The 22481-nt window shown below is 32.6% G+C and overlaps 1 protein-coding gene across 1 annotated transcript; it reads right to left on the reverse strand.

Moving 5' to 3' along the window:
* Window positions 1-12841: 12841 nt before the first annotated feature.
* Window positions 12842-22472, reverse strand: LOC131954191 (uncharacterized). The gene is made up of 6 exons (XM_059317733.1): window positions 22225-22472; window positions 14456-15429; window positions 14106-14168; window positions 13500-13523; window positions 13288-13308; window positions 12842-13165 (listed from the first exon to the last, which is right to left on the reverse strand). The coding sequence occupies exons 2-6, from the start codon at window positions 15266-15268 to the stop codon at window positions 13013-13015; spliced, it is 1074 nt and encodes a 357-aa protein (XP_059173716.1). The 5' UTR covers window positions 15269-15429; window positions 22225-22472; the 3' UTR covers window positions 12842-13012.
* Between the last annotated feature and the right edge of the window lie 9 nt (window positions 22473-22481).

Here is a 22481-nt window from a genome sequence, read left to right on the forward strand (position 1 = left end):
TGTGTTTAGTTTAAGTGTTGTAAACTGTGTTTAGTTTAAGTGTTGTAAACTGTGTTTAGTTTAAGTGTTGTAAGATGTGTTTAGTTTAAGTGTTGTAAGATGTGTTTAGTTTGAGTGTTGTAAACTGTGTTTAGTTTAAGTGTTGTAAGATGTGTTTAGTTTGAGTGTTGTAAACTGTGTTTAGTTTGAGTGTTGTAAGATGTGTTTAGTTTGAGTGTTGTAAGATGTGTTTAGTTTGAGTGTTGTAAGATGTGTTTAGTTTAAATGTTGTAAACTGTGTTTAGTTTAAGTGTTGTAAGATGTGTTTAGTTTAAGTGTTGTAAGATGTGTTTAGTTTAAGTGTTGTAAACTGTGTTTAGTTTAAGTGTTGTAAGATGTGTTTAGTTTGCGTGTTGTAAGATGTGTTTAGTTTGAGTGTTGTAAGATGTGTTTAGTTTGAGTGTTGTAAGATGTGTTTAGTTTGAGTGTTGTAAGATGTGTTTAGTTTGCGTGTTGTAAGATGTGTTTAGTTTGAGTGTTGTAAGATGTGTTTGGTTTGAGTGTTGTAAGATGTATTTAGTTTGAGTGTTGTAAGATGTGTTTAGGTTGAGTGTTGTAAGATGTGTTTAGTTTGAGTGTTGTAAACTGTGTTTAGTTTGAGTGTTGTAAGATGTGTTTAGTTTGAGTGTTGTAAGATGTTTTTAGTTTGAGTGTTGTAAGATGTGTTTAGTTTAAGTGTTGTAAGATGTGCTTAGTTTGAGTGTTGTAAGATGTGTTTAGTTTAAGTGTTGTAAACTGTGTTTAGTTTGAGTGTTGTAAACTGTGTTTAGTTTGAGTGTTGTAAACTGTGTTTAGTTTGAGTGTTGTAAGATGTGTTTAGTTTAAGTGTTGTAAGATGTGTTTAGTTTGAATGTTGTAAACTGTGTTTAGTTTGAGTGTTGTAAACGGTGTTTTATTTAAGTGTTGTAAGATGTGTTTAGTTTGAGTGTTGTAAGATGTGTTTAGTTTGAGTGTTGTAAACTGTGTTTAGTTTAAGTGTTGTAAGATGTGTTTAGTTTGAGTGTTATAAGATGTGTTTAGTTTGAGTGTTGTAAACTGTGTTTAGTTTGAGTGTTGTAAGATGTGTTTAGTTTGAGTGTTGTAAGATGTGTTTAGTTTGAGTGTTGTAAGATGTGTTTAGTTTGAGTGTTGTAAGATGTGTTTAGTTTAAGTGTTGTAAGATGTGTTTAGTTTAAGTGTTGTAAACTGTGTTTAGTTTAAGTGTTGTAAGATGTGTTTAGTTTAAGTGTTGTAAGATGTGTTTAGTTTAAGTGTTGTAAACTGTGTTTAGTTTAAGTGTTGTAAGATGTGTTTAGTTTGAGTGTTGTAAACTGTGTTTAGTTTGAGTGTTGTAAGATGTGTTTAGTTTGAGTGTTGTAAGATGTGTTTAGTTTGAGTGTTGTAAGATGTGTTTAGTTTGAGTGTTGTAAGATGTGTTTAGTTTGAGTGTTGAAAGATGTGTTTAGTTTAAGTGTTGTAAGATGTGTTTAGTTTAAGTGTTGTAAACTGTGTTTAGTTTAAGTGTTGTAAGATGTGTTTAGGTTAAGGGTTGTAAGATGTGTTTAGTTTAAGTGTTGTAAACTGTGTTTAGTTTAAGTGTTGTAAGATGTGTTTAGTTTAAGTGTTGTAAGATGTGTTTAGTTTAAGTGTTGTAAACTGTGTTTAGTTTGAGTGTTGTAAGATGTGTTTAGTTTGAGTGTTGTAAGATGTGTTTAGTTTGAGTGTTGTAAACTGTGTTTAGTTTGAGTGTTGTAAGATGTGTTTAGTTTGAGTGTTGTAAGATATGTTTAGTTTGAGTGTTGTAAGATGTGTTTAGTTTGAGTGTTGTAAGATGTGTTTAGTTTAAGTGTTGTAAGATGTGTTTAGTTTAAGTGTTGTAAACTGTGTTTAGTTTAAGTGTTGTAAGATGTGTTTAGTTTAAGTGTTGTAAGATGTGTTTAGTTTAAGTGTTGTAAACTGTGTTTAGTTTAAGTGTTGTAAGATGTGTTTAGTTTGAGTGTTGTAAGCTGTGTTTAGTTTAAGTGTTGTAAGATGTGTTTAGTTTGAGTGTTGTAAGCTGTGTTTAGTTTAAGTGTTGTAAGATGTGTTTAGTTTGAGTGTTGTAAACTGTGTTTAGTTTGAGTGTTGTAAGATGTGTTTAGTTTAAGTGTTGTAAGATGTGTTTAGTTTAAGTGTTGTAAACTGTGTTTAGTTTAAGTGTTGTAAGATGTGTTTAGTTTAAGTGTTGTAAGATGTGTTTAGTTTAAGTGTTGTAAACTGTGTTTAGTTTAAGTGTTGTAAACTGTGTTTAGTTTAAGTGTTGTAAGATGTGTTTAGTTTAAGTGTTGTAAGATGTGTTTAGTTTGAGTGTTGTAAACTGTGTTTAGTTTAAGTGTTGTAAGATGTGTTTAGTTTGAGTGTTGTAAACTGTGTTTAGTTTGAGTGTTGTAAGATGTGTTTAGTTTGAGTGTTGTAAGATGTGTTTAGTTTGAGTGTTGTAAGATGTGTTTAGTTTAAATGTTGTAAACTGTGTTTAGTTTAAGTGTTGTAAGATGTGTTTAGTTTAAGTGTTGTAAGATGTGTTTAGTTTAAGTGTTGTAAACTGTGTTTAGTTTAAGTGTTGTAAGATGTGTTTAGTTTAAGTGTTGTAAGATGTGTTTAGTTTGAGTGTTGTAAACTGTGTTTAGTTTAAGTGTTGTAAGATGTGTTTAGTTTAAGTGTTGTAAAATGTGTTTAGTTTAAATGTTGCAAGATGTGTTTACATGTTACCCCTAGGCAGGAATGGATTTAGTCTTGATAAGGACCTAAGCTATTTTATATGGGACACTTTATAGTCCAGATACTATATGAGTCAGTGCCAAATGTTTGCTGTTATTTTTTAAAGTGTTTATAACTGTAGTGAAGAGACAACTCCGTCATAATTTGTAAACAAAATTATAAATAAATGTAAAATAGTAATTTAGTTTGGCGACAATATGCCCACCACGGTTAGAGAGAATAAATTTTGGGGCCCCTAGGTGTTGCGATTGGTGTCGGTACGCGCTGGTGTTTATTTTAAAAATATTCTCACATTATTGCCATTGGCCATACAATGAATGTTGAAGAAAATCAGTTAGTCACTATATTGTATCGACACGACGATGAGGTTATTATTGTAAGTTTTCGAAGCTCAATAGTGATGGTAACTTATGAGAGAGACAGTGGTCAAATATCCAAAAATGTGCAATTAATTTCTTTTCAGTGTTGAATGTTTTTCTCATTGACTTAAACCTTTTGAATGTAATCCATAATCTATTTGTATGTCAGTGTGACTGAGATGGTGTTACATACATTTTCGAGCCAGTGTTTCTTCCAGACTTTTTTCTCCGGGTAGGCACTTGAAATATTCGGGTTCGGGGGGGGGGGGGGGGGGCGGACTAAAATTTCCGGCGGGGGGCGGACTAAAATTTCCGGATGGGGGGGGGGGCGGACAGTGTTTAAAGTATATATTTTCTTTATAAATTCCATTTCGTTGGGGGGGGGGGCGGTTAGACGTTCTTCGAGTGGGGCTCTGACCCCAGAAGAGATGGCTGGAAGAAACTCTGTTCCGGGAATCCGCGTGGGGACAAGGAGTTATTAAAAAACCCGAGCAAAGCCAATGACACGCCTCAAACAACACATGTGCTAACCAACGACACGCCTCAAACAACACATGTGCTAACCAACGACACGCCTCAAACAACACATGTGCTAAACGAGACCTAAAACGTGTTAACACAGTTCCAGGCCCGGGTGTAGACGTGATAAGGCTCTAAGCTGTTTGAGATATGGGGCCCCACCATAAGCCCAGATAGTCTATGTTGCCGTCGCTGATCTGTGGTCTATAGTTTTCATCGGGACAAATACTGCAGCAGTATGATCAAGTACACACAAATATTGCTCATACGGAGAATAATGTGTAGTGCCCCCAACAAGGTGGCGGCTTTAAGATATAGTTTGTTTGGCTTATACTTACATAGAGCAGTGTCTCTTGAGTGTAAGATTGAAAACAATTGCATACACAGAGGACGTTTCGACAACAATGCGAGGGAGGGGCGGAGGTGCTAACTGCACCGGGTGACACCATTTAGGGGGGGGGGGGGGATTTACACCAAGGCTAAAAACTGCAAAATATACAGAAGAAAAATGCTTTTTCGAAAGTTCCATTATTGATTAATTAAAGTTAAATAGTCTTTTAAGTACTAATCGACAATTTTTACAAGAGTGTGAGGGTGACACCATGACGTAAACGTGCTAACTATAGAGAAAACAATGCTACATCCAACTGTATTATTAGCAGACTATAAACATCGTTACTATTACATCTGCAGTGATTAAAACGTATACACATACATGTACGCGACATATATTTAAATTATAGGCCTATATATATATATATATATATATATATATATATATATATATATACTATATATATATATACTATATATATATATATATATATATATATATATATATATATATATATATATATATATATATATATATATATATATATATATATATATATATATATATATATATATATATATATATATACTTATTTATTTATATTTTTGGATATATAAATATGTACATATTTTGTTTCTTGGGGGGGGGGGGGGGGTGACACCACGATGTGGCGCACCGGGTGACACCCGACCTAGCGACGCCACTGTTCGTAGTACATGACCGCTGTTCAATGCTGCCGTACTTTTTTTTTTTAATGGCTGACCACGGAAACGCGGTTCAAACGTTTTGGAACTCCACCCTGTGGTGTAAAGCAGGGGTCTCCAAATTACGGTCCACCTACCGGATGCGGCCCGCAAGGTCCTTTCATCCGGCCCGTGGAGATCTTTTTGTTCACGGAAAAAAATGTTTGTTAGAGGTGGCTGAAGAACTTTGCGAACAAGTTTCGCTATTTTTCAATTGCAATGGATGAGTCGCTGGACAGCTGTTCTATGTTTTTGGAACCAGTTCAGGGCAACAACTTGAAGCACTTTCAGCTGTGCAAGGTCTTCGTGGCTGAAGCAACAGCTGAGTTCCCCACATCACTTGCATGCGAGATCATTAAAGACCTCCAGCTGCAGTTTCAGTAGCGGTTTTCTGACTAGGATGAAGTGAGACTATTTCAAAACCCATTTGAAGCACATGTAACCAGTTGCCCAGATGAACTGCAGATGGATGTCATTGAATTGCAAGCAAATGACCTCCTTAGAGACAATTAAAAAAATTGCGGGTGGGTTTTTGTGTTTGCACAAGGAGAACAAACTTGGACCTCGAGTGTGTTGTCGGCCCACGACAGTGTTTCTTTCAGACTTTTTCTCCTGTGGGGGAGGGGCATTTAAAATGTATATATATTTCTATATACATTGTATTTCGTTGTAAGGGGGGGGGGGGTGCGGGGGGACTCCGCCACCTCAAAGAGATGCATGGAAGAAACTCTGGCCCCCGAACTGATATTAGATAGTTAATGCGGCCTTCAGGCTGAAAATTTTGGAGACCCCTGGTGTAAAGGAACATGTATCTTTTACCTCCTTTCAAATATGGTAGAGTGATATGGTATAAGTATAGTGATATGGTATAAGTATAGTGATATGGTATAAGTATAGTGATAAGGTACAGTGATATGGTACAGTGATATGGTTTAGTGATTTGGTATAGTAGGCAAAAAACAGCACACACACACACACACACAAACACTTAGCCTACTAGAAATACATGTTTAAAGTTAATTAAAATAAGGTTCAGTACAAAAGCCAAACAAAGGTTACAGAAAATATTTTAATAAAACAGATTTGATAAATTTGTTATCATTATCATAAGGTAAACCAGACAATTGAAAAAATTACAATAAGTAAATGGATCTAGATTTTTGTGATGACTTTTTTTTTTAAATTAGCTCTCATGGCATGTTGACAATTTTAATCCAATAATATGTGCTTGAAGCAACATTTCACATTTAATATAAATACATGAGGTCAGAAGTTCTTTAGTTACTTAATTATTAGTTTTAAAATTTACCTTGAAATTTTACGTAATGAACTAGTGATATGGTACAGTAGTAATGAACTACTTATGGAACAAGCTAACTGAACTCGGACTGTGAACTAATTTCTCCTCGTGATTGACTTTTTTGATAGAACCAGAATAAAGTTTTAAAATAACAAGCTCTCAACTGCACAAAAACAAGAGTAAAAACATTCCTTTTTCTATAAATATTTACTATCAATTTTAACTAACACTTATTACTATAATAATAAAGAAACTTTTAGTTTTGTATTTCTACTTAGAATAGTGAAGTTGTAATAGTGAAGCAAGTCTTTAAAACAATTAGTAATAAATTTAATTTCACCAAGCAGATAGTGATTTCAACAACTTTCGTTATGAGTAAAAACATTTTTCTTCACTATTGACTAATTCAGTGAGAAAAAAAATTCTATATGAGTATTATCTCCCCTTTTTTAAAAGTTGGTTTCTTTAGATTACTTTTTAATGATAATTTAATATCTAATTAGATTAAAAATGAGATTTTTATGAGGTTACTCTTAAAGAAAAAGCTGAATTAGAAGTGAGCATAAATTAAGCTACAAGATTTGACCACAAGAGACAACGAAACAGACCTGACATAAGAAACACCTTGTAAAAAAAGGAACTAAGTTACATTTGTGATTCACTTGTTTTAAAAAAATGAACTACTTTACAATGGTGAACTACATTTACTGCTAACTCCAACCAAAAAATGAAATAGACAAAACAATATCTATTTATTTCATAACATTGATATTTGTATTCTGGATATATGGAACTACATGAACAACAGATGGCTAAATACTGTATTGAAAAGTGTATCCAGTAGATATTTTAAACTGCTAACAACAGATGGCTAAATTCTGCATGGAAAAGTGTATCCAGTAGATATTTTAAACTGCCAACAACAGAGGGCTAAAATACTGCATTAAAAAGTTATCCAGTAGATATTTTAAACTGCTAACAACAGATGGTTAAATACTGCATGGAAGTGTATCCAGTAGATATTTTAAACTGCTAACAACATATGGCTAAATACTGCGTGGAAAAATGTATCCAGTAGATATTTAAAACTGCTATCAAGAGATGGTTGACCTGAGCAGATCAAATAACCTATTTTTAGTAGAATAACTGTTCATATTCAAAACTATCAGAAAATGTTATTTGCAATAGAAATACAACTTTAAAACAGTTTGAACAGTTGCAACAAAAAAATAATTAGAAAATCTTGCATACAGTTTGTCTTAACTTACTAAAATACCAAAGCTATTACAGCTCAATGCAGCAAAATTATAATTGCATATCCTCAATGCTACTAATGACAAAAGATTAACACACACAAAAAAGAAATCTTCGTCTTGTGATGATAACATATGCTGCTGTTACCCTGCTATAAAAAAACACAATACAATATCTTTATTAAGTAAAACCTTAAGTTGCATTGAGTAATACTTTTTGATGCTAAATAAAATTATTTTTTGGCTGCTTTAAAAATTAAAAAGTTCAGCAAATCTTACTGATACAAATAACAAGAAAATAAGGACTTTAAAATATTTGCTATCAAAATCAAATTGTAATCTGAAAATTCTGTAGATGAAAAAAAAAATTTATAACTGAAAATGTGAAGGGGCTAGAGAGAAATGCAATAAATTCACCGGTATTTAAATGTGACGCCAGTAAAACATTCAGATGCATTGCATTCAACAATCATAGTACAACCAAAAATAATTTGCTACGAAATAGAAAACACTCAATGTGAGAACAAATAAAATAAAATACAGGTTCATCTAAATCCAGGTAAAAAAATAAAAAATAAATAAAAATAGAGGTTCGTTTAAATAAAAATTGAAACAACAAATTCCCTTTAACTTTGTAATAATATTGGCCTCCAAGCTATTAGTGTATTATTTTACAACTCTTTTGATTAAATAAAAACAAAAAATATTAACTCAAAACTGTACACTGCTGCTGTTAAAAATATTATAAAAACGGAATATCAGCACTATTAGTTACCCAGAGAATGACAATCTGTAGACATGCCAAGTGATGATGGAACACTGGGTAATTTCTTACGCTGGTGGATGGTGTTTACCAGCATACCATCATGAACACAATCTATGTATGGACAGGATCTAACACAATCTTATGAAGGCCAGTCAAACTTTGGTAAAAATGGACAGATGTTTTCTGATGGAATGCATGAGTCAGCAGATTTAGGGATATAATATTACATTACTGAATAGCATTACACGTAAAGCTGAAACAAATACAATATTTAAAATGGAAACACAAAATTTTCATTAAAAATACATATAAACTTTTTTTTAACATTTGTCAAAACAGGGGCAACAACTCATTCAATTTCCAGGATATATTTTATGTAACTGCAACATGACTTGAAATATAAACAAGTGTAAAATAAAACATATATTAAATATTTTTTAATGTCAACTATAAAAAAAAAAGCCACCACCTTTGAAAATACATTTTTCAACCTCATGGAGAATAAATGTAATTGTAAAAACAGAAATAAAGCAACCCATGATCAAATGTAAGTAAGTTTGGGCCACGGCTTCAGCAAAGCCAGAGGCCACACCGGGTATACACTGAGTAGAGTATTTTAACAAGGGGACTTTTAATGTCTGTTAAAGTACTACATCCATGTCTTTATCAATAACATTAGCATTCACATCTTTGTAAATCACATTAGCATTCACATCTTTGTAAATCACATTGGCACACACATCTTTGTAAATCACATTAGCACACACATCTTTGTAAATCACATTAGCACTCACATCCTAATCATCACATTTTCCTTCACATCTTAATCAATTACATCAGTATTCACACAATTTAACGATTTATTTATTTTTAAATCAGACCAAAAAAATTGGCATATCCCATAAAATAAAAACTACTTTAAAAATGCACCTATAACTTTAAAAAAAACCCACAGAAAATTCTCATGTTTGGTTAAAATTCAAGCACATACACAATCAGCGATCTATCCCAACTTTGTACAACAAGAAATGAAGGTAAATACAGAGGAGCAAAAATTATATTGTTTACCTGGTGTGAAGAAAATGTTCAAGTTACCTACTGAACAAAAGACACACGTACAGAGCGTTGATGTTCTAACCTTACAAGATCATTTCATGAGTGAAAAGATTTTAGATAAATAAATACATTCAGTAGCTGTACAGTATCACAAGGTATGGATATGTTATGTTCAATCTCAATCATAATAATATAAACTCGCTTTTGTAAAGGCACCTAATGTCTTAATGTAAATATTTTTCTTATAAAATACTTGTATTTTATATAGAAAATGTATATATAGTTGATAAGTAATAAATTTCTAATTACATATTTGAATATCAAGAACATCTTTGTATGTAATTCACTTTGCTGGTTTGGACAGTTCACTTGTAAATGTTTGTTAGGCTTGGCTAGATACTAAAACATTACATTTTATGACAGAAGCACACACCTCATCATCATTTAAACTTGCTAAACACTACAGCTTAAAGGTTTTTGCAGTTTTAACTCCATAAAACCTAAGTTGACTTGTTTCAAATTCTACAGTTTAAGTAAAGTTTAAAATGTATTTTTGATCAGCCAATATCTTTAATTAAAAAAAAAAAACATTTGATAGTCGGCTACCAGTTGGCACTTTGTAAACTTAAAAACCAGAGCAATCCTAAGACACCAAAATATTTCATGTCACCGGAATCATCCAACATTAAAAGCAACATATAACATACAAGGAAATCATAAGGTGTAAACTACATATAAAAAACAATAACATATGTGGATGTCTAGGGTGAGATTGACACGTATGACCAGTGTACACACTTAGACTAATATCTCCATCAAATTTTTCTATCTTCTTTTATTCTGCTTGGTTTTTTACTAGGATTATGTTGCTCTAATTTCAAGCAGCAGTTTGCTAACTTGGACTGTTCTTTATTCTATGCTCTTTATGCTATAAAAAAATTATTTGATATTGGACAGGGCCTAATCTTATGATCAAAAACTATAAAGAACTAAGCCCTACCTTTGTTTTAAAATACCTTTGTCATTAATTGGAAGAAACAAAAGAAGCTACCAGAATAAAAATTGTAATAGTAAAACCAAATAAATGATAACATTATTAATATGTCATTACTAACTACACGTTAAAAAATTGTAAACGAGACTACAACAAAAATCAGGTTTTTTGTTCTTTGTTTCAGCCTTTTCTTCTCTAACATTTGCTCTCTTTCATTTCAAATAAACTTTTTCCCCCTATGCCTTGATATCCAGCGCAGTCCACATTATCCAGGCTTGGCCAATATTTTCAGTGTCACTTATAACCATTGCCAATTGCAAAATATACAAGAAGCTTTCACTAGCACCAGTAGATCAAATATTTCCTTGTGTATTTGTTTTGGTTGTCAGAGTTGGGCCACCATAGGACAGTTTTCAGAACTACCTCAGTGACCACTAGCACAAGTAAATGGTTGGCGAACACTTGTGTTGCAGGTGCTGGGCAATCAAATGCCTTGCTTGGAAGTGTCCCTTCTAGTGACTACTGTGGGGTCAAAAGGTTGACCAGTAGACTGGAAAGCTATTTTAATGGTGCCAGAACAAAATGCTTGGTTCCATGCTGTGGTGAACAGCTTTGTCCAGGTCACTTTACTGACCACATTCACCAGGTGAGCTGAATGGAACTAGGACCATGCTGCACCATTATATATTTTTAATGGGCCAAAGACACATTTGTCTAGCTGCTGCAGCTTGTTTGTGGTATGGAGCTTTAAAGCAAATAGATGAACATTTAGTAGGGGTGTTAAAGCAAATAGATGAATACTTTCTTCTCTGGCTGCCTCAAGCAGATCCACAACAACATGGGAGCTGTGTGAATCCAACAGGAGAAGCTGGGGGTGATCTGGGCCACAATGTTTTAGAAAAACTTGTTTGAACCATTGGACTCCAGAAAGATCCTCCATCCACCCAGACTCCTGATAAGTCAACACAGCTCCCTTTGGTGCATCACACACTTCGAATGAAGAAACAGCTTGCAGCACTGATTGTGGTAGATATGGCAGGAGCATTGGTTGTGGTAGATATGGCAGGAGCATTGATTGTGGTAAAGATGGCAATGTTGCTGTGAGAACCTGTCTCACAAGTTAAAAACTTCCACTTCTCTTGGCTTGTGTTGCTACTGGATCCCAACCCAATCTACAGTGAGGTGAACATCAGTTAACAGCTTCCCCAGGCAAGCAGTTAATCACAACATAAGCGTTAGCATTCAAAATTGAATTAGGCTTCCAAATGGTTAGTTCAGGGTGCTGCCCTTTTAGTTTCCTCCAACAATCCTATCCTGGAATACGATTTCTAAATATTGTCTGAATTTCCGGATGCCTTGTGGTGTTTCCTTCCAATGCTAGAAGCCAGCACCATGTCTACACAAAAAAAAAACTTAAGGACCCTCAAAACTATTTGGTTTTCTAAAACTGAATTCATTTCACAACTTAGACCCTGCTATATGTGGCCTTAACATGGTCTATAACAATTCGAGGGACCCCCCCCCCTCCGCCAAGCATGATGCTGCCTTGCCATATGACATGCCCTGTCTATCTGCAGCTTGCTTGAAGTTTTCAGTTCAATACCAAACATAAGACTTTTTCACTTTAATCTTTAGGCGTGTTGATAAAACATGTACATGTTGTTTGTTTTTAAATACATTTATGAAAAAAAATAGCCTAATATTCCTAGCCTAGTGGTAAAATTATACTTAATGCTAGGCAAGGTGGACTTTTGGTTAGCTCAGTCAATGTTAGAACAATGTTTTAGAACATAGTTTTAACTTCAACCAATATGCTTTTAGCTATTCATTTTATTTTTAGAACCCTAACTAAAAAAGTACATATGTAGATTAACTATCTCATAATCTCTTTTCAAGTTTAAAAAATGTTTAAAACTAAATTACTTACAATTTGGGTATTGTAAACACAGCACAAAAGTAGAAAAAATGCAAATTCAATATTTCAGCTGAAAACTAGCTAATGCTAAATGGCCTAAATTTGTGGACAAAAAGCATGTCAAAAATTGCTAAAAATAGACATGCCATTACAAAAGGGAAATAGTCCCATACATTTGTATCAATTATTATATAGATTTTAGCCAATAATTTTGGCCAATAATTACTTTTTTATTAATTATTTTCTGACCAAATATGTAATTCTGTCAAAGTTAGAGCAGTCTACCATAGCCCACACAAAAATTATTTTAAATTTAAAAAAAACGTAAAATATATACAATATTCACATTATAATATAGTATATACATATTCAAATATTTACAGGCATACAGTAGTGAGCTGTATCATATTTGTCATTTATTTTAAAACTTAAAAGAAAATGATGCATCATGGGAGAAATGAAATAAAAAATTACTACAAAATTTAATTGTCTTTAAGTATTACTGGAAACATAATTTACTTTAGACAGTCAATCTTTTTTATACATTTTTAAAATACAAGTGAACTTGCCTGTTAAAAGCTTGTTTTATAAAATAAATATGTTGTAGCTTTTAAGAAAATTAATAGATATTATGTTGAAAATTAAAATTAAGTTGATAAATAAAAAAAATTATATTTTAAGTTTATATATATATATATATATATATATATATATATATATATATATATATATATATATATATATATATATATATATATATATATATATATATATATATATATATATATATATATATATATATATATATAGGCTATATATGTGTAAATTATAAACTTAAAATCAACAGTTCTATGGTGTATATAGCTTGCTGTGTTTTGTTCAAATTATTAATACATTAATAGATCTTTTGCTTGCCTTTAGTATGGTGATAATTTCAGAAGTGGTATTTGTTGAAAAAATTTTTTTTAAAAGCTTCATGATGCATGTTTATCTCAGCATCATATTTTATGATGTATGTTCATCTCTGTGTCCGACACATTTTGTTCTGGACTGATTGGTTGTTTTGGAACTGTTTCATCATCTGAATGGTGCATCAGGGGCTGTGGCTGTCTTTCTTGCTGATAATCAGAGTCTAGATCTCTTGTTTCTTCCTGTAACAACATTGCCAAATCAATTAAGTCTCCTCGTTAACTTCTTCCTAGATAAATGATTACCACTAATTGCTTCATTAACTAATGCTCTTAAAGATGCTACAAACTTGGTTAAAACTTACCATCCAATTTTCTATTTCTTCCTGGAAAAAGGAAAAAAAAAAAAAAATGTTAAGGAGCCTGTTATAATTGGGTTAAGGGGAGGGGTGGTGAAATTGAAAAAGGAATCATAATGTGTGACATATCTACATGTTATAGGAAAGTTTATCTGGTAAGTTTAGGTAAACTATAACAAACTGTCAACAATAAATTATAATAGTTACAATAAATGTACCTTTTCTTTTTTTAGCTCGTCATTCTGAATTGAAAGGAAAAAAAAAAGTATGTGTATGTATAAATAGATAGATAAATATATACATATATATATATATATATATATATATATATATATATATATATATATATATATATATATATATATATATACATATATATATACACAAATAAAAAAGTAAAGTTCCCTTTTTTTCTGTGACCTTGGCATATGAAGGGATAGTGTGGTCAGCACTATGCCCAACAGTTTGTTTTTATATTCCCTAACATGTGTTGTGTAACAGACAGAGATGGGTAGACTCAGGGACATACTACTGACATGAACCGGGATTCAAAGTCGAGCTATCAGTCTAGCCGTCTAATATACATATATATATATATATATATATATATATATATATATATATATATATATATATATATATATATATATATATATATATATATATATATATATACATACATATATAAGCGATCCATTATCCCCCTCCCCAATCTATCATTTAAGTTGTAAATAGTATGTTCCAATGGGAGTTGAAAACAAAAAGATATGTAAATTAAGCACACTATTAGATTCTATAGAAAAAATTTTCAATTGGAAACTTACTTCTTTTTTTAGTTGCGTGACCTTTTCCTGCAGACATTTATTTTCTTCATGAAGTCGATTAACCTAGTCATCAAAAACAAACATTTTTAAATGGTCTTTAAAAAACACAAATTTAAGAACAGTGGGTTTTTAATTAAAGTAACCTTTTAGAGGTCATTTAGAGGAAGATCCTAAACAGTTTCAAAGCAACCTTTAGCAGAATACTGCTTAAATTATTTAAAAAATTCTTTTTCGAGGGGACTATCTACACTGTAAATGTAGAAAAATTAAAACTACACAAATTTTTTTAAAAACATATGAGGCAAAAAAAATTAAATCACCTCCATGCATTACACAATGACAGGTCTTACCTGTTGTTGATGATGTTTCTCCTTTATTTCTCTCTCTGCATTTAACTGTTCTATTGTTAGCTTGGCTCTGATCAACTCCATGGTCACTTGATCCAAGCTACTTTTGGGAACAGCTGGTGGAGATGGTAAGGAGAAACAAGGTGAATTGTGACTGACAGATCCATTGGACAAAAACATACTTGATGTGGCGGAGCTTGGTACAGAAAATTGTGCAGGAGGCAAATCAAAACTTTCATCCCATTGATCAACAGGTTTCTGGCGATGTAATCTGTTTAACGAAGCAGATGTAGAATGGGACTGAAAACTGTCACCGCTGCACACTCTCCCTTCAAAACTCTCCTTTAACAGTGTGCTTGATGCACAAGGCAAATCAACTGATCTGGATGATTGTTCTGTCTGCCTGGAGCCTATGCCATGCTGGTGGTTATGTCCTGGCCAGTGATTGGTGGGTTCACTATTAGAGTGTCTAAATGGATAATTGCCAGGGGGAAAGTTAAACCTTTCTGGCTCTCCACCTGGTGACTCAGCCAGCCCAGAATCTGGACCATTAGCACTGGGTTGTCTGCACTGAAGACGTCGTGCCTCATTAGCACCAATGTCTGCTGCATTGGAATTATGCTGGCCATTAGAGATTGATTCTGGTTCAATGTCACAACTAAGTGACACCCCAGTACCTGAATCAGCACTACTTTTTCCATGCATCTGGCGCATTTTAGCATATCTGTTGGATTCTCCTGAAATGCTTCTAGTGATATGCCTGTCTGTTGGTGTTTGCATAGATTGATGATAACCATTTCCTGTTGGTTGATCCATGGTAGAACTTTAGTTTTTATAAAAAAGAGTTAAGTGAAAACTCAACAGTCCCTGATCTCTCTTGTAAGATAAGTTTTGTGAAGTATCTTAACAATAATTTTTCACACTGCTAACCAGCTATTTTGGTAACTTTTCTGACAGTCTGATGAGAACTAATATAACTGAAGAATCAAAGGAAAATAAAATAAATAAAACAATAATAATATGAAATGAAATAAAGGTTGTTTTTTTTTTAATTAAATAAAAATAGGCTCTTTGATAACAATGGGAAAAAACAGGTTTCCCAAATGTCACATGACAAGGTTAAAAAAGAAGGCTTCTAGAATTAAGGGTAATTTTAATATTTAATAGAATGTTTAATAAGATGTAAAAAATTAACTGCAAAGACAAAATAACAAACCTAGTAGGCATATATACTTCTTCTATACTATCAGAATACCAATGGTTTTGCATTTATTAAGGGCAGATGATAATGGACACCAGCGAGAAAAGTCTCAAAGGTATTTGAGAGGTGTATAAATTCATTTTAAAATCTTGCACGGCGTAGTTACAATTAATATGGTTATAAAATCCTGTCTGTCTGGTTTTCTTCGGACTTTACTAAAGATTGGATGTATTTGATGTTTTTAATATTTTCGGTAACTAAATAAAAATTAAAAAAAAAGAAAAAACAATTTGGTTTTCACGTGTAATGGCGACATAAACAATGGCCGACATAAATTTTATTGTACACATTGTAAGCTAAAAATAGAAACAATAGGTCATGGTGTTTAAATTTGCATAGTTATTTAAAAATTTGATCTGCAAAGTTTTGTAAACAAAATAACTATAAAGTGGGGCTGTCAGAAATCGATCACGGAGTTCCTTTACAGCCAATCAATGTTTGTCTTACGAAAGTGAAACATCGGGTTATAACTTAGGCTTGATGAAAATAAATAGAAATGTAGCCTTAAACTCAACAAATTATTTTCAAGTTCTCTGGATCTGCAACTTGTATAGCATTGATTCTAAAAATATTACATTTCTGAATTAATTTTAGGCTTAAGTTTTTAATAAAATTTTATCTTTTATTAGTTTTATGGTCCTAAATCTAAAAAAGCACATTTTTATTCCATGTCAACAATATTACGGAAGGAATCTCGTCAACTCGCTGGTGTCCATTAATATAGGCCCAATATGTTTTTAGAATATGTCATTATATTAATATTAGATCCATGTAGGCTACAAATTATCAAATGATTTAAATTTAATAAAACAATAACAATTTGAAGTTTTATAAAAACAAAAATTACATTCATACATGGAAAATTGAAATCTAATTTTTTTTTTAAATTGTCTGTTGTAACTGTGATCTATTTTGTATTTCTCGTGTATTGCATGTTTTAGAGGAACCAACAGAGCTGGCTGGACTAATGGGTGTACTTTTGAACCCTAATACAGCTATACCCTTATTTAGTATGAATAATAAATAAGATGTGTAGGCCAGTAGAGCTGTATAATACTGTGCATACATAGTTTGATAGTAAAATAATATAGGCATTATAAGCTAATCATGCCTAATGACTAGTATATAATTAATACTACAATAAAATATATAAAGTAATGTTAGAAACTGAATTTTAGCCACGTTTTAGAAAACAGTTTCATTATGAATTGTAATAGAAACTGACTAAAATACCATCTATGTTGACCGAGATCATTAAATATTTTAGAAAAAAAAAATCAAGGGGGGTGGGGGGGGGGGGGGGTTGTAGACTGAAGTGTGACGTCATTTTAAAGGGGAGTCTGGCTTTTTGTGACCATGTGTGAAGTAGGGGTGGTGGGGGAAAAACTTCATAAGAAGGGTGAGGTCATTTAATGCATTTATGGATTACCCCATCTCCATCTACTTAACTACTTCATTAGCCCTATAGTTTAAGAAATAAATCTAATATATAAAGTTCAATGCTGTATGGGGGGGGGGGGGGAAAGAGGAGGAACCCAAGATTACAAAGAAATAGAGGAAAAAAATAGACTTGATCACCATACAGTGATCTATCTAGAGTACTCATTGTCTAAATTAATAGTTAAAATAAATAATATTGAAGGTGTTACAAAACAAATTTCATTTTCCAAACTTACTGTGTTAATTAACTGCATGTGCATTAAACAAAATTAAAGAAAATGTATCACGCTTCAAAAAAATTCTAATTGTGTCAAAAATTATTTACTCTTAGTCCTTGAGCACTCATTACGTCCCTTGATAAATTAGAAAAACACAATTACTTCCCTTTAAAAAAACCATGACATGGGGGGAATTTACTTTTTATTACTTTGTTTTGTTGTTTTAAAAAAATAATTATATAATCAGCGTGGATTGATCAAGTGAAATGTGGTAAGCAAAACACAGATATTTTAAATACTGCTTTTTATTTATTTTATACACTGAACGTACTGTTTACTAATTTTTTTTTTAAATCAATAACAGTTAAGAAGCCAGCTCCTAAATGTCCTATATGTTTACTTCTATCTTTCCGTTTGCGGATAAACTAGGGGTATTATAGTCATTCACTAAATTGAATCAGGTGCCCTGGGCTATCCTGTAAGCGCTATGGTGCATAATTTCATTGTAAACAGTGCGATAGACTATACTATGGATATGAAAGATTATTGTAGTCTTTAACTGAATCGAATCCGGGCGTCCTCTGGCACCCCGACAGGGTGCTATTTGGCACCATTGGCATTCTCGTGTTTGCTATGGCGCCTACGTTCGTAAATGTGAGTGCAAAAGACTATGAATATGTTGGGGTACTATGGTCATTTACTAAGTTGAATATGTTCCGCTGGCGTCCCAGCATGGTGCGATTTGGCGCCACGGGCTAGACTGTGAGTACTTTAAGTTTATGTTTGCATTTAAGTTTGTGTTAATGTTTTCGTTTATTTGCATTATTTTGAGTTATTGTATTTGTTTACGTTTGCGTTTGTATTTCTATTTGTATTTGTGTTTACTTTTTTGTTTGCGCTTGTGTTTTCTTTGTGTTTGGGTTTGTTTTTGTTTGCTTCTTATTGTGTTTGTGTTTTCTTTGTGTTTGTGGTTGGATTTGAGTTTGCATTTGTTTGTATTTTGCGTTTGAGGTTTTTTTTTTGCGTTTGTGTTTTCGTTTGTGTTTGCATTTGTTTTATGTTTGCGATTTTTGTGTGTGTGTTTTGGCTTTGGTTCGTTTTGTTTAGGGTTATTTTGAAAAGTAATATATTTCCTAAACCCGGGCAATGCCGGGTAGACTCTATATGCTGATTACTAAACACACATGTCATGGTCCTTTACATATAGGTTTTTTACAGAGGCAAGTGCAGGGCCTTGCCATGACAACTAGAGCAAATTACACTGTCCGGACACACACCGCGAAAAAACGCAACTTAAAACTTCCATGCGGTCTCATTCAGTAACCGCTTAACATAGGAAGGAAAAAAAAGTATCATATCTATCCGCAATCATTCTACTTTAATAATGTGTGTGTCATTTTGTATTCATACGCATAGAACTTAAGCTATTCTTGTTATAGTGACTGGGGGGTCTTAACGTGTGTTCGAACACATGTAATACAATTTCAAATGTGTTCGGACACCTTTACCCGTCATCGGACAAAGCACTTTTTGTTCATTTAGAATAATTTAAAGTCAATTTAATGAATAAAAACATATATTATATGCATTTATATTGTGTTATTGATTGTTTGTGAGGTAATTTTAATAGTATAAAACCTTTTTCCCACACTCCCAAAGTTCATCCCATTCAGCCATTGCGGCTCGCGCAGTACGCTGCTAAGCCAGCCAGGTCACATGATTCCCCCTCCTCTTTCGCATTCCACTGCCTTCTTGACCTTATTTTGACCCTTTCCCTTCAATAACCAGCCCCTTTTATGCTCTAAATTCTTATTTAATAATATTTTTGTGTTGCTGTCCGGTCCCATGTAAGGTCAAAAAAGTTAGCGAACACCCCTTTTTTATTGTTCAAGCACAAAATAACCCATTAACCTTGACATTTACGATGTTCCATACATATATAGAAGCTATTTATAGTGTAACCTTTTAGCTAAGCGTTGATTGGTTCAAGTTTTGCCCCTAAGTCCAACCCTAGGTCACTTCATCCGGCTGGTGTAAAAATAGAAATGTGCGTACCATGCAACGTTAAAAATTTTCTAAAAATAATTCTTGAGAGAGGAAACGGAAGTACTTGACACGGAAGTGTTCATAAATGAACAGTTTACGTGCAGGCGCCGTGGTTTCGCATGAGACATGCTAATTAAAGTTTCTATGAGCCAAAAACCGACGAAGTGTTCGGTCCCATGTAGTGTTCGGACAATGTAATTTGCTCTAGTATTAAATAAATAAATAGGCCTAGTATTAAAATTAAATAACTAGGCTAGATTGAGATTTTATGATTGACAAATTAGTAATTAGTAGGCCTAATTACTAAATTAGTCTTATAAAACATCTAATATAATAAATTAAAAGGAATAGGGGTCCTTTTACACGTACTCAAGTGTACTCAGTACTGTATATAGTAGGCCCTATATACTATGTAACTATAGGCCTATACTAGTATAATAATATTGTAGGCCAGGCCTATGGCCTATAGTATAGTAATAGTAGTCTACTCTTACTCAGGTCTACTGGTTAAATTAATTTTTTATTTTTTTATTTTATAGATCTACACTAGATCTAGAATCTAGATCTACTAGGAATGTTGGGATATTTTTCCTAATTACCATAGAATGATAAAATGTACACAGATTAATCCTATAATATACCCCATTGATAAAAATACCAAATTTATCATTCTAGGCCTAATAGTTTTTTTTATATGAATTTTTAAAGTTATGTATTAAACCTGTTATATATCACTGTAACATCGGATTTAATTGTGTGATTGGCTTTAGGCTTGCATACCACTGCTGCTATTCGAGATATAATTATAAAACTTTGCACATTAGTGCTAGAGAGTGTGGGCAATAGAAATATGAAAGTAAAATCAAAATTTGATGAAGGATAATTAGAACTAATCAAGTCAAATTAAAGTGAGGGGTGCTGTTCTATATAGGTCAATATGCAGACTGAAACTTTCAGTGAAAGTCTATGTTTTTTTTTTTAATATTAAAATTGAAACTTTGCTAGAGGGTGGGGGCAATAGAAATATAGAAAAAAATTATATTAAGTATGACTGCATATAATTAAAAAGTCCTATGAAAGGGTGTTGCACCCTTTTATAGTAATTATAGTGACTGCAACGGACGTATGTCCAGAATGTTACTATAATAGATAGGATACATTTTGGTTATTGATACTGAAGCATGTAATAAGAAGAATGCTGAAAAATAAAACTAGGGATGGTGTGTTAAAGCACTCAACTACTAACATGCAAGTCTTAAGCTCAGATCTCAGACGAGTCTGTCTGTGCAGCGTGCAGCATCCACCAAGCTCAGATGAGTACCTGACCCAAGGGAAAGTAAAGATAGCTTGGCAGAGAGCTAACCACACCATCACTTCATGTGCATGGGTCAAGAAACAGATAAACTCTACTTCAGCTGCTTTATGGATGATGGATTGACAGGTCCAAAAGGGAAACTACTTTAATATACTAGGGCCTTTATAAGACCCTATTGATATTTTGGTACAACTAAATTACTAATCAATAGAAAAACCTTAAATTCTTGTAAAAGTTTATTAAGCTAAGTGTTAATTTGTACCAAATCAGAAGTTACAGCTTCCCTGTCTATCTGCTTATATGAATATATACATTGGCAACATGCAGTGATTCAAATCCGTATTGTTTGTTATTTGTTTTTTGTTACTTTTTATTATTAAATGTAAAAATTGTATCCTAAATTATTATGAATAATAATTATCATGCCTTTTTCATGTCATTCTAAATTCACTGCCTTATTAATTAGTACCCCCCCCCCATGTCAATTGCTGCACCTTTTGTTAATTATTTACTAATGTCATAAGCATAATTATTACAAATAATTAAATAAGTTTATCACCAAGCTTCTTTACTTATCATAACCAATAATAGGCCCAGACTTACTTTATCAATCGATACATATAGTATATAGTTACTATATAGCATTAGTTATACTAAGAAATAGGCCTATAACTTATTTATAGTATAAAGTATAATAGTATATTAAAGGCTATTAGTATTAGCCTTAAATCTAAGTAAGTAGGTATGTGTGAAATGCTTAACACTATTTAATGTAAGCCTAAGCTTCTTGCCTGTCGGTTTTAATAGATAACTTGATCAACGTATTTTATCTAGTTTTAACAGTGCCACCCACAATTTAAATTCTTTCCAACTTCGAAAACTACGTCATTGGCATTAGTGCGCGTATTTTATCGATAATAGGTAATGCGGTGCTAAACCGACGCCATGGCGTTGTCAAGGCCGAAGCGCTAGCTCGGGGATTTGACATGTATGATAACTCGTAAGCAGAAGTAGTAAGTGCCATAAAACCGTTATTATAATAATATTTGTTTATTTAATGGACACTTACAACTAATGGCAAGACACTTATAAAGGGTTTAATACGTAAACTTATTTAAAATGTGACAGCACCGTACGGGACATGTTCGCGAGATAAACTCATTAGAATCGTGCGATCGATTTCGGCTTAAAGATTGTCATAATGGCGGTAATTTTCTAATTGAAACATATAATACGACTACACTAGAATATCTATATCGAATATTTCTAAAAACTCGATTCCAACAGTGAGATTCGGCATTCTTCGGAAAAGGGCGAGTTTTTATAAAGACTGCATCGAAAAGTCCGGATGTTGAATACCGAATCGAAACAGCGGAAGTCGGAATGCCTAGATCTACTCTAGCCTAGCTAGTCATAGTCTAACATTAAATTACTAGATTCTAAATAAGATCTAGACTCTAGATCTAGTAACAAACATATAATATTTACTTACAGACATAATGTCAGCATTCATTACATCAACAAAAAATGTAGTTTGAAACTACGCCGTGTTGCGTGTGTAATACTGTTAGAATCTAATCTATTAATTAAATATAGAAATAGATCTCAAGTCCAGTTTTAGCTTTAACTACTCAAGGGAAATAATCATTAATCTATAAAAGATATTGAAAGTAGGTCACTTAAAAGCCCTATCTGATGAGAAAACACAAATCAAGTAGATCTAGATCACATTAATACGAAATCGAGATA

The sequence above is a fragment of the Physella acuta genome, unplaced genomic scaffold (genome assembly GCF_028476545.2).
Source record: "Physella acuta isolate Inbredline_101_S28 unplaced genomic scaffold, ASM2847654v3 ptg000979l, whole genome shotgun sequence".
NCBI classification, from domain to species: domain Eukaryota; kingdom Metazoa; phylum Mollusca; class Gastropoda; family Physidae; genus Physella; species Physella acuta.